Below are 11949 nucleotides of genomic sequence, written 5' to 3'. Positions count from 1 at the left end.
CAACAAAAATAAATAAATGAAAGGTCTCTTATCTACACCTATTCCTAGCACTTAGTAGTTTTCAAGTACCATTTCAACAAGTAAATAAAGAAAACAAATTTGAAAAAAAAAAATCAGACCCTCTCTCTCTCTCTCTCAAAATGTTAAGACTCCATTGAAGCTTTTAACCCTAGAGCTCAAACATAGTTCAAGGCAAGTCCTTTGATCATTTCCTTCTTCTTTTTCTTGTGGGAGCTGAACACCACAACTCCTCCTCCATCTCTTTCTATTTCTCTAATCTCTTGCTACTGTTATCTACTCTCCATTGAAGGAGAACAAGACTTTCTGTTGTTCGTAGAGCCTATTCCAAGTACATGCAAGCTTGGTTCTTGCTTGCACAAGTTCAAGCACCAAGATTAAGATAACAAGTCTTTTCTAGAGTTTTAAATCTTATTTTCTTCGGTGTATACTCACTTTGTCTTGAGTATAATATGATCTTGATGGTTTGGGGGTGTTGTTAGAGGTGGAAAAATGTTTGGGGAAAGTCTAGAGCAAACCTTAGAAGCTTACACCCATTTTTTGAATATCTAAAGGTAAAAAAGCTTGCATTTTATCTTTGTTTTCTTATTGATGAGCAATCTGAGTTTAAGGGTTGTAAATTATTTTTTAGCTTATTATTTTAATGTGTAATATTTATTTTAAAGTTTTCATGTTGCATGCATGATTATATTATTGTTGTGTTAGTTGGAATCCAAAGTTCCTTAGGACATTGGAAAATTTTAGTTTGCTGTCAAAATCGTGACCTGACTTCCAAGGGGTCAATCATAAATTTTATGAACTGTTTTGATAAAAATGGTTTCATATTTGTGTAGTTCAGGGAGAGTACATAATTTTAGAATCAAGAAGCACCTAAAAATATTTTATATTCCTTGAGTTATAAGAAATTTGGGATCAAGGTGCAAACCTGAAATAGTTTTATCAGTTTGTTTGCTCTGTAAGATTTGCGTTTATAAGGTCCAAAAATATATATTTTTTTTTTGTAAAACTTGGCTTCAATGAGTTGTCAAATAAGAAGAATACATAATTTTAGGCTCAAGAACCACTCAAAAAAAATAATTTAAATTAGTAGTTGAGGTCTTTGCAAAATTGGTATACAATCTGAAAAATAAATATGCGCTTGTAGTGCATTTTGTAAAAATTATTTGAGCGGATTATATATGGATTTAGGAGCTAAAGCGTTTTGGTACCGATTTACATATATTAAAAATTATGTCTCTAAAACATTTTGTGAAAACTCTTATTAGTTTATGAGTTATAAATTTTACAAGTGAGGTTGTTAAAACTTAAATTTGTCATTTCTAGACTGTTTGGTTTAAGTGTTTTTGAAAACTTATATCGAATTGAAAAAGGATGTTTTAGACTAAAATCTTTCGCGTAAAATTTTTCTATATAACAAGGTTCAATCCCGTAAAACCTCGTAAGAAGTTTTCAAACGGTTTTAAAATGGCGAACTCTCAAAGTTAGTCGTTTCACTTAAAACAATCAATTTCCAACACTTAGAAAATTTTAAGGTTTTCAAAACTAAAGAGCTAAAAATCATATTTTTTGAACTAATGAACTTATTTTCAAAAGAATAATTAGTAGTCGGACCTAATTTTATTAATCTTTCTGATTTTTTTTCTTAAGAAATTAAAAATAAGAATTTATCTTTTCCAATAAAAAGAAAGGGTAGAATGTTCTTTTGGAAAATAAATCAAGATCCCGACGAATTTGCGAAAAATGATTCTTTCGTTGGAAACTTAACTTGTTCTCTTTTTACGACCTCCGAACGAATTTAAGAAGATAAGTTTTCCCGACATCATTAAATTTTGGTTTTTTTTTGCAAGTCTTAAAAATTAAGACCGAGATCTTAGTATCACGTATGATTTACGTTTGGTCACAAAATGCTTAATCAATAGAAAATCCCATATAAGTTATGACTCTTGAATTTAAGTAATGCCCAAATTAATGTTGAAACACTTTAAGTAATTGGCATAATTGATCCAATTAAATTGTATGGCTAAATACAGTAATCACTAGCAGAACGAGACAACTTGGGATAAGAGAGACCCCGCTTTTGCTAAGGAGTCCAAGTAAGTCAACTACTTACTTATGTGGCTGCAACATGAGATAATTAATAGTTAAATTTTAGTTATCATTAAGTCCCGTCTCTCGGAAATATTTTGGAAGGTTTACTAGTGACCGTAGTCCCAAAAGGTACTCGTACTCAATATTATGAGTTCGGTTTAACAACCGCAACATTAAGGAGTCTGGTTTAACACCCGAGACATTAAGGAGTCCAGTTTAACACCCATGACATTAAGGAGTCCAGTTCAACACCCGCAACATTAAGGTGTCTAGTTCAACACCCGAGACATTAAGGAGTCTGGGTTAACGCCCGCGACATTTTAAGGAATCCGGTCCAATACCGCGACAATATGGTTGAGAATGAGTATGTAGATACATTTTCAGGAGTCCTAGTAAATCAATGTCTAAGTAGTAGACCTGTTATGTTAAGATAAGTTAAGGTTATGTTGTTGTGCAGCTATTATATTTGCTCTAATTGTTATGTTTGTTTAAGAATTTCTTATGGTATGATTAGCGTATGGTTAGTTGAATAAATTGCTTATGTGATTTCATTTTTGTGCTATACATGTCATCTTAGTATTAATTGTACCCCCCCCCCCCCTATATGGCTCGAGTTCCGGTAAGGCTGAAACTCTTATCCTTGGTAGTTAATTTGTATATGGTATTTTTGTGGACTATATCTATCTCTGGTGTTCCCTACTTGTTAGTTGATCTTACTAAGCATTATCGCTTACGTAGTTGTTTCATGTTATAGGTAAGCCGAAAGGCAAGGCGAAACAGTGAACGCCCAAGTCTGACTTTTCGGATGTACATGTGGGGCGACCGTGCGAACATCTTTTAAGTTTTAAGTATTTTCTATTTTAGTTAAGTACTTTTGAATTGTTGTAAGGAAATTGAACAAATGATTTCTTTTAAGTTGTTAAGTGTGCGCACACTACTTTCTTTTTTTAAAAAATTATACATGGATTTTCAGTGTCCTTTAATTTATGAAAAACTTTAAAATTCTACATTTATTTAGTGTCGTAAGTATGGGTTTTTACAAGACCCCAACCCCGCCACCGGCCCCGGACCCCGACCTCGATCCCAATCGGGCCTCGGCCTTGGACCCCAACCTCCGACCCCGACCCCCTGGACCTCGACCACGACCTCGGACCCTAGACCTCGGCCTTGGCCACCGACCCCAACCTCGACCTCGGACCCCAACCTCGACCTCGACCCCGGCCCTTGAATCCGACCTTAGACACCGGCCCCCGACCCCAACCACCGACCCCGGCTCCGGCCCCAGTCCCGTACCCCGACTTTGGACCCTGTCCCCGACCCTGACCACGACCCCAGTCCAGAACCCCGTCCTCAACCACGGCCTCGAACCCCGACCCCAGACCTCGCCCCTCGACCCCAACCTCAGCCTTCGACCCTGGACTTGGCCTCCGACCCTGACCTCAGCTTCAGACTCTGACCCCAAACCCCCACTTCGATCCCGAACCCCGGCCCCGGACCTCGACGCCCGACGCCGGCTCTGACATTGACCCCTAACCCCTGACCTCGACCTAGACCCGGACCTTACCACAATACAACTTAATTTACAAAATATTACAATACGAGCTAACACATATCATTTTTTATGTATTGAATAAAATTTGTATTAAAATTTGCAATTGTAATAATTAATACAATACAAAATTCATTTCAAACATAGTGGTCTACTTATTTAATACAATACGACATCCTTATACGACATGCCAAACGTGCCCTATATGAACTTAAATATTAAATTTTAATCAATCAATTCACCTCTCGAAATCAAAAGTCAAGAAAAATAAAATTTTAATAAATATTGAAAAAAAATCAACATTTTTATCTAAGGTCTCCATTTTGAAACATGTCGTGTTCATCCGTCATATCTATTGCAGTTCTAATTTCTCCATTTTTCACTATCTTTCTCTCCCACCAAACCAATAAAAAAATATATCAAAATAAAACCATCAAAAATTTCAAAATCCAAAAATAAAAGAATTTGGCATTTTGCCATTGAAAAAATAAATATAAAAATCCAGCGAATTACTTTTATATTTAACAAAATTGATAAATAAATAAATAATAGCAAACATTCAAGTTTCCACCTAATATTCTTCTCCAAGTCACCATCTCTCTCTTCAAACTCATTTTTGCTATTATTTAGCTGAGAAGTGCTATGCAGCACGGTGGAATTTGTAGGACGAACACATTTTATTTTGTGGTAGGTCTACCTGTCTAAGTTTTCCACCCAATATATTAATATTTATTCTATAAAAACTTAAAATGTGAGATCTTTTTTTCTTTCTTCTTTATATTTTGTAGTGTTCTTCTTCCTCCATTAAAAAAAACAACACTAGATGGGGTTCAAACCCAGAAAAAAATATCAAATTATTTTTCATGATAATAGGAACAAAAGTCAAATAAACCACAATTGGTAAGAAAAATATATTTATTTAATGATGTTTAGACTTTTTTTATTAAATAAAAATCTATCTTCCTTTTTATTGTCTCATTTACTCTCATTAAAATTCTAATCCAAACTTTAAATTTTTGTGAACTCACACAAATGAAAACATAAAATAAAAAAGATTCAAAATCTAATATTGTGGTTGAGATCCAAAATTTTGAGTTTGATAGGAGGTGTAATCTGAGAATACATTCAAACTAAATAAATGTTAGGCAAAAATCACAAAAAGAGAATGAGGATATAAGAAGAGCTATAGCTATGGCACAACCCCTCCGGTTTGGATCGACCATTGAAAACAACTCTGAAACTGGTGAAGACTAAAAATAACGTAAAAAGTTTATTAAGCTCTTCAGAAAATATTGAGGAGAATCATTTTGCAAATACTTAAAAAAAGTTGTGGAGTTTGTTTCTACCAAAAATATCAAAATAAAATTCTATTAAATTAAAAAAAAAAATTCTTGGAAATCACTTCCAACCGTGGGAAAGAAACTGCATTAAATACCAAAGCAGCTAAGCCAAACTAGCACTCTAAAACCAAAATACAGCAAAAAGTAAAGAATTTGGCAGTAAAAATAATAATTGTAAATCAGTGGGACCCACTAAAAAAACAGGCCACGTAAGCTCTTGGTATACTTCAATCCACCTGGCTCGGGATGCTTAGCTTTTTCCTATTTAGCCTCTGATGATAAACCAAATCCCTAGAAAAAAGAAGCATCTCTCAATCTTCTGAAAACTTGCCCCTTTCTCTGAGACCAAATTGATCAATTTGGTGGGTAAAGATGGCAGAGATGAAGCTCCTTCTAATCCTCTCCCTCCTAATTGCACCACTGGCTCAAGCCACCGACATCAACTACTGCAGTATCTTTCTCTCTCTCTACTTCACTTTTTTTTTTGGGTGTCATCGTTCATATCGCCCATTTTTATTTTTCTCTGATTTGAATTTGGGTATTTGCTATAGGCTTCATTAGATGACAGATTTTCAGATTAGGGCTTTTTCTATATAGATTGAAAAACAGAAAAACACCGAACGCATATTATCACCAAACAGGATTTATTTCAATTATTATATATGCTCTGTTTGATTGGGTTGCCAAGATTATCATTATTCTTATTATTTTGGATTTTTATTTTGTTTTTGTGCCATCTCTTATCCCACTTGATTGATGTATCATGTGAGTTGTATTAGTTGTTCACTGAAAATGGATTTGTGAAGAGCAGGTGCCCAACAACAGATCATATATATACCCAAAAAATATTTGTTTTTTTTTCTTGTAACAATTTCATTTAAGCTCAACATGTCTTTATATGTGTGTAATTAATCAGACTGGGGTATCAATTTATTCTTATTTTTGTCTTGTGTTGCTGGTATATAATGAAACGATTACCTAATATCTTTTTGTGATGTGATATATCTAATGTAGCTAAGAGGCTTTATGAAGTCAAGGTTAGTAAAGTGGATATAAATCCTTATCCAATAGTCAGAGGCGAGCCAGCAACTTTCGCCATTGCTGCAACTACAGGTACTCTTCTGAAGTAAAAGAAGTCTGACTTATGATTTCGACATGTGAAGGTTTTGTTCTGCTATTTTTTATATTTTATGGTTGATAAACTTATGAAAAATTATTTATTTTTCCGTAAGAAAATGAAATCAACATGTGCCTTTTACTAGATTTAGTATCTTTCTGTTGATGTTGTCCAAAAAAATTTCTTTTGTCCAATATTGGTGCAAAAACAAACTAAATGGGGTTGCTCAAACGGTCCAGAAAATAGTTTGCTCCCACAAAATCTAAGGTTCGAGGGCTTACTGGACACCTACATAGCAACTAACACTATGTTTGGTAGGAAGGATGGGGAGAATGAGTGATGGATTAACAAAGAAGAATGGAGAGGAAGAGGGGAGGAGAGGAGAGTAGCAATCCCTTAAATTTGTTTGGTGTGTAATAGGAAGGAAAGAAAAGAATAATCTTATTTTACAATTTAAAATAAATTAAAAAATTAGTTATATTAATATTTAATAGATTTTTTTTCAATAATCCACTCATATATGGAGGGATTGTTTTTTGTGGGCCCTAGGGATTAACTCCATAGCTATTTCCTTCCTTTGGTCTCCTTCCTCCTTACCAAACAAAGATAACCTAAGGAAGGATAGCTTCCTTCCACACACCTTCATCCATCCTTCCTCCAATCCACCGGCTCCAATCCACCGGACCAAACAAAGGATAAGTGTAAAAATATATTCAGTTTTGTTTCGTCAGGTTTCCTTTCGTTTTCTTCTGGGGTGTGGCATTCTATAATTTTACGCAAGTATTTTATACGACAATTCGATCTAAAAGGTTCTGAAATAAGCTTGAGAAAAACTTATGTGTAAACTCACTTCTAAAGGTTTGACATTAATAGTTAGCAAACCATGCAAGAAGCCTCGTCCTTTTGCCTTGATCTTTCCTTTTTCTGAACTTGGGACCTTTTATGTGCCAACAGATACGCCAATTTCTGGAGGGAAGATAGAGATTGCTGTTTCGATATTTGGAATCCAAATCCACCGAGAGAATCTTGACCTTTGCACTGAGACATCTTGCCCTGTCTCAGCTGGCGATTTCGTGGTTTCTCACTCTCAAGCTTTACCTGCATTTACTCCTCCAGTAAGTCATCTGTCCATTCAGTAATTTAATTTTGCTTTAGATATACATGATTACTCAGTTCTGAGGCATCTCACTGCCACATTCCTGCTAAATCATTTTTGTTAGATGCCAAATTCATGCTAAATCATTAGTGTTACATCTAATCTACTGCTAGTATCTCCCCTAATATCATTAATTTATTTGGATAGTCTTTTTCAAAAAAAAATTTCTTTTACTTAGATAGTCAGTCCGAGATCAGTTGTGGCTCTTAGTTTCATGTCTATTATGTAAACATAGTGCATTGCGGTCATTTGAATTACAGCTTTCTTGCCCTTGTCCATGTATATGAAAGGAATGTACTATTTGTACAAATGTTGTAGTGAGCAAACAAAGTGTCACGTTGGTGTACACATAGGAAAGATTAATATAGTTTAGAAGTGCTTGGGCTACTCATAGTGAATCGAATTTTTTAAGTTGACCATTTAAAATGGACGCCTAAGTTTAATAAAAAAAAAATTGATACATAGTTTAGTCGTCAACCTCCTGATTGTGTATCTTCTTCTCTTATCCGCTTGTTGAGGTCGAAGAACCTTCAATGTTCTAAGATGATATCAGCAATAGAACTATTTCTTTTACCTCTCACAAACTTCTCAGTTCATTTTTCATCGAGGGGTCTATTCAACTTTATGTTAAACAAATGGCCTTTTATCATTATGGCTCTATACGATGGTATTTCTGACAAGTTTTCCTCATACAGGGAAAGTACACACTTAGAATGAAACTGCACGATGCAAATGGTCATGAACTGACGTGCATTTCCTTCGGGTTTGACATTGGGCTTGGATCATCTGTGGCAGATAGCTAGAGGTGCATAGATTGATTGTATAGTTTAGTCTACATGCATCATTTCCCCCTTTCCCAAAACGTGTAAAAAGGAAACTTCAATACTGTTGCTCCATAAACCATGCTTAAACTTTGTTGTGTGTAATTTACTATTGTACCAACTATTACTTTCCCTTTTGAACGACAAAAAGTTAAGCACAGCTCTTTCAAGGAGCAACCGAAATATTCCTCGTCACACACAAGTGATCAGCCTTGATTCCCGGGTATTACTTACTAAACTGTGTTCTTTTCTGTTTTTAAGACCTTTTTTCATGACATGTCGGATTTCGCGGGTGCATGTGTGTGTGTGAGCCAAGAAGCAGCAGCAGCAGTCGGTGATCACAAGTTCTTTTTTATAAGGTAGAATATTGCTGTTCTCGCCTCTAGAAAAAACTAGAAGTGATTGCTCTATCCCGGAAAATCACACGACACTCGTATTGGCTAGTATGATGCTGGTTTTTAAAACTACAAGAAAGTTTTATTTTGATATTTTGAACTTCAATTTTTTTGTCTACAAGTTATAACAGAAAGTGGACGATAATAATTCTACAAATTCATGACCAAAACAATAAATTTGAAGTGTGAGAACCAAATTCAGAATAGTAAGATTTTTTTTATGTGTATCTTGATTAGGAGAACCCAATAAAAGGATTTTTTTAGTATGCTCATGCAAGCACTAATATCACACGTGTGGGTGGTGGTAATGTGCATGCTTGAGCTAGGTCTTTGTTTGTTAGTCTGTTGAAAGATGTTAACAGCCGATTATATGCCTTATCTACTCTCTCATCAATCCATTCTATTGATTAGATGCATCACCTCGTACATCTTTTCCAAATCAACACGACAACAATACACGGTTTGATACATTGTTAAGCATATTATTCATAGAATCTTGAACCTTTTTCTTTATTATATAGATCTCAACAAGACCCTCCAAAAATATATATATCAACCCCCTAGTAGTTAGTTGTATAATCTTTTATATTTATGAACTTGTTCTTTTGTAACATTATGAGCGTGAAAACTGGATGTGATTGCGGTTGAAAGACCCCATATATATATATATATATATTAATTAGAGTCTTACCCATTACAAAAAGTTTATCCCTTTAGTTGTTATCCCGAGCGTTCCTCCAACAGATGAATAAATAAATAGAAAAGAGAAGGGTACATTTACACAAATTGGAATTGAATCATGGCCCTTGTCTCCTCTAAATTAACTATGGTCCTACTATTACGCACTCGAACCTCATGATCAGATTGTGCCATGTCAAGGTGTATTAGAGCATGATTAGTGATGGAGGGTGATCTCAGCCATTGGATGGTTTCACATCAAGATAAAAACCACTCCTAATGATCGACCATGATTGAGAGACCCCAAATGGTTGGTGATGAGTCAATGAATTAGAATATGGAGAAAGAAAGAAAAAAAGTGTGTCAATTGCCAAACCTCATGGGACAGGGCTAGACCCCACACTAAATGCAGTGATCATGCATTCACTAACTTTGTAAAGGAGTCTTAACACATCTTCCTTGCTTCCACTTTCCAGCCACTTCAGAACCCCAAATAGAGACCCCTCACCAATATCATGTCGTTTGATTTCCCTCATCTGTCGTTCTCATACATAACTGACCTTTCATCCATTTCTCCCTCTCATTCTTGAGAAGTGAGAACTAGAAACCATTACAATAGAACATGAAAGGAATGAAGGGGAAGCTCCTTAAGAAACTAAAAACCATACAAGCAATAGGTACTCTGAGACAAGGCCTAGTCTTTCATCAATTGAATCCCACTACAGAAAAGTTCCCTACTACTTGGAAGTGTGCTCAAACGACATCAACTCCAGGAGAAGAAGATATCCAGAAGGAGAGTTTCTCAGAGCTACTAAATATTGGGTTGTCCACTAAACGTTTCAAAGATCTTAACCATGAAAGTTTGGAAGCTGAGTTCAGTGTTGGTGACAAGGAGACTCTTTCATCCTCCATGAAGTTAAACGACAGTGTTTTTGCCAAGGAGATGGAAAAAGACTTGTCAGATGATCAAGTAGTAGGTAATAATATTGTTAATGAGGTTGATTGTGATTACGATGATGATGATGATGGAATAAACTCATCATTACTAGATTTTGAAGAGAAGTGTCCACCAGATGGGAATGACAAGGTTATACTATACACAACAAGCTTAAGAGGAATAAGAAAGACGTTTGAAGATTGTAGTGCTATAAAATTCTTGTTGGAGAGTTTAAAGGTATTGTTTTGTGAAAGGGATGTGTCGTTGCACCAGGAATACAGGGAAGAATTATGGAGTATACTAGGAGGTAGAGTTGTCCCTCCAAGGCTTTTCATCAAGGGAAGGTACATTGGAGGAGCTGACGAAGTAGTGGGAGTGCTTCATGAGCAAGGAAAGCTAAGGAAGCTCTTGGAAGGTATCCCACTTGTCCCGGCCCATTCCCCATGCCCTGGCTGCGCCAACGTGCGATTTTCTGTGTGCTTCAACTGCAATGGCAGCCGGAAGGTCTTGCCAGAAGGTGATCAAAGTGATGAAGAGTTGCACTACATTAGATGTCCAGAGTGTAATGAAAATGGATTGGTTAAATGCCCCATCTGCTTCTAGTGTTCTTGGATGATCATGTACTTAAACAACATTATGCTGTATTAATGTGATGTAAGGATCATGTCAAAGAGTAGAAAAGCGTATGTTTATTTATTTACTATGTGACAATATATGTTTAGCTTATCATATAGTTATCAATGCTTATTGCTCCCGTATTAAGAATATCAAATGTGAATGTAATAGAGAGTTTCAATAATGTTTGAAGTTTCTTTTTTTAATGGTTTTTCCAAAGATAAGTGGGGAAGAGCCTGCACATGGGCAATTTCTTTTGGTTTTGGGAAAGTCATCATTTGATGATAACTAAAGGTTTAGGTACCAAAGGGAAGAAGGGGTGTGGGGTTTATGATGATCCAACCATTCATGCCAACAACTTTTATCTTAAAGGGTCACTCGAGGCATCTTTTTCCAATATAAAAGAATTTTCTATTATATGATAGAGGACACTAATTAGGCAAAAAAAGTTTCCAGCACAGGTTGGAAGTACACTCTTAGAAAGAAAGATTTCAACATTTGAAATACTTGATTTAGTCATTAAGAGACAGAGGAATACAATATGTACCAGTCAAGCCTTAATGTTTGGGGATTTTTTTTGTTTTTTGTTTTTTGTCAAAAGATACGTATTAGATTAAGATTGCAAATGTTCATAGTTACAAATAGAATAAGGGATTTTTTCCATCCAAGAAAGCTCATCATCTAGCCTAAGGATAACGTTGCGATTAACATGAGCAAGAGATATCACATGAAAGTTAGACATTAAAGTTTTTATATTGGAAAAAAAAACTTTTACAGGTAAATTATCCAGAGCATGAACCAAGAATAGTGAATAAGAGAATAAAGCTTTTACAGGTAAATTAATATCCCGAGCCTATTTTAGTCCCACCAATTGAGCTAGTGCTTCTACTTGAGAAGTCGGTACAAGAATCTTTTTAATGTACTCACAGAGATGTTATTTGATTTGAAAGTCTCTAACCAATCCCTTTAGCTATACACATCCTTTTGGTTATGGACTAAAGTATTTTAAATAAGGTTTAGGAAACGATTTTGCAATCATTCCCCAAACCTATAATGTTTGGGGTATTTTAGTTAAGAATATTTTGAACAATCTCATTACCATTATGATAATGTTTTTTAGCATTGATAAATTCAATTCAATCTATAGTGAAATAAAGATAATTGTGTTTGACTCGCTAAGTGTATGTTTGGAAAGTCACCTTATAATTGGAATTGAGTGTAATTCGAGGTAATTA

General features: G+C 35.2%; 2 protein-coding genes across 2 annotated transcripts; both read left to right on the top strand.

Annotated features, from left to right (window-relative positions):
• Positions 1 to 5261: 5261 nt before the first annotated feature.
• LOC133823566 (uncharacterized) lies at positions 5262 to 8272 on the top strand. Its single transcript, XM_062256402.1, has 4 exons — positions 5262 to 5446; positions 6010 to 6108; positions 7067 to 7227; positions 7964 to 8272. The coding sequence occupies exons 1-4, from the start codon at positions 5368 to 5370 to the stop codon at positions 8069 to 8071; spliced, it is 447 nt and encodes a 148-aa protein (XP_062112386.1). The 5' UTR covers positions 5262 to 5367; the 3' UTR covers positions 8072 to 8272.
• A 191-nt stretch (positions 8273 to 8463) lies between these two features.
• Positions 8464 to 10920, top strand: LOC133823565 (uncharacterized protein At3g28850-like). The gene has a single exon (XM_062256401.1). The coding sequence runs from the start codon at positions 9785 to 9787 to the stop codon at positions 10700 to 10702; it is 918 nt and encodes a 305-aa protein (XP_062112385.1). The 5' UTR covers positions 8464 to 9784; the 3' UTR covers positions 10703 to 10920.
• Positions 10921 to 11949: the final 1029 nt, after the last annotated feature.

Source organism: Humulus lupulus, chromosome 3, assembly GCF_963169125.1.
Source record: "Humulus lupulus chromosome 3, drHumLupu1.1, whole genome shotgun sequence".
NCBI classification, from domain to species: Eukaryota; Viridiplantae; Streptophyta; class Magnoliopsida; order Rosales; family Cannabaceae; genus Humulus; species Humulus lupulus.
The sequence above is the reverse complement of the archived record's forward strand: the minus strand, read 5'-3'. Positions and strand labels throughout refer to the sequence as shown.

Excerpts from the sequence above, each read along its gene's own strand:
- LOC133823565 (XM_062256401.1), top strand. The coding sequence starts at position 9,785 with ATGAAAGGAATGAAGGGGAAGCTCCTTAAGAAACTAAAAACCATACAA.
- LOC133823566 (XM_062256402.1), top strand. The coding sequence starts at position 5,368 with ATGGCAGAGATGAAGCTCCTTCTAATCCTCTCCCTCCTAATTGCACCA. Across the intron at positions 5,447-6,009 it reads CACCGACATCAACTACTGCA|CTAAGAGGCTTTATGAAGTC; the intron begins GTATCTTTCTCT and ends TATCTAATGTAG. Across the intron at positions 6,109-7,066 it reads CGCCATTGCTGCAACTACAG|ATACGCCAATTTCTGGAGGG; the intron begins GTACTCTTCTGA and ends ATGTGCCAACAG.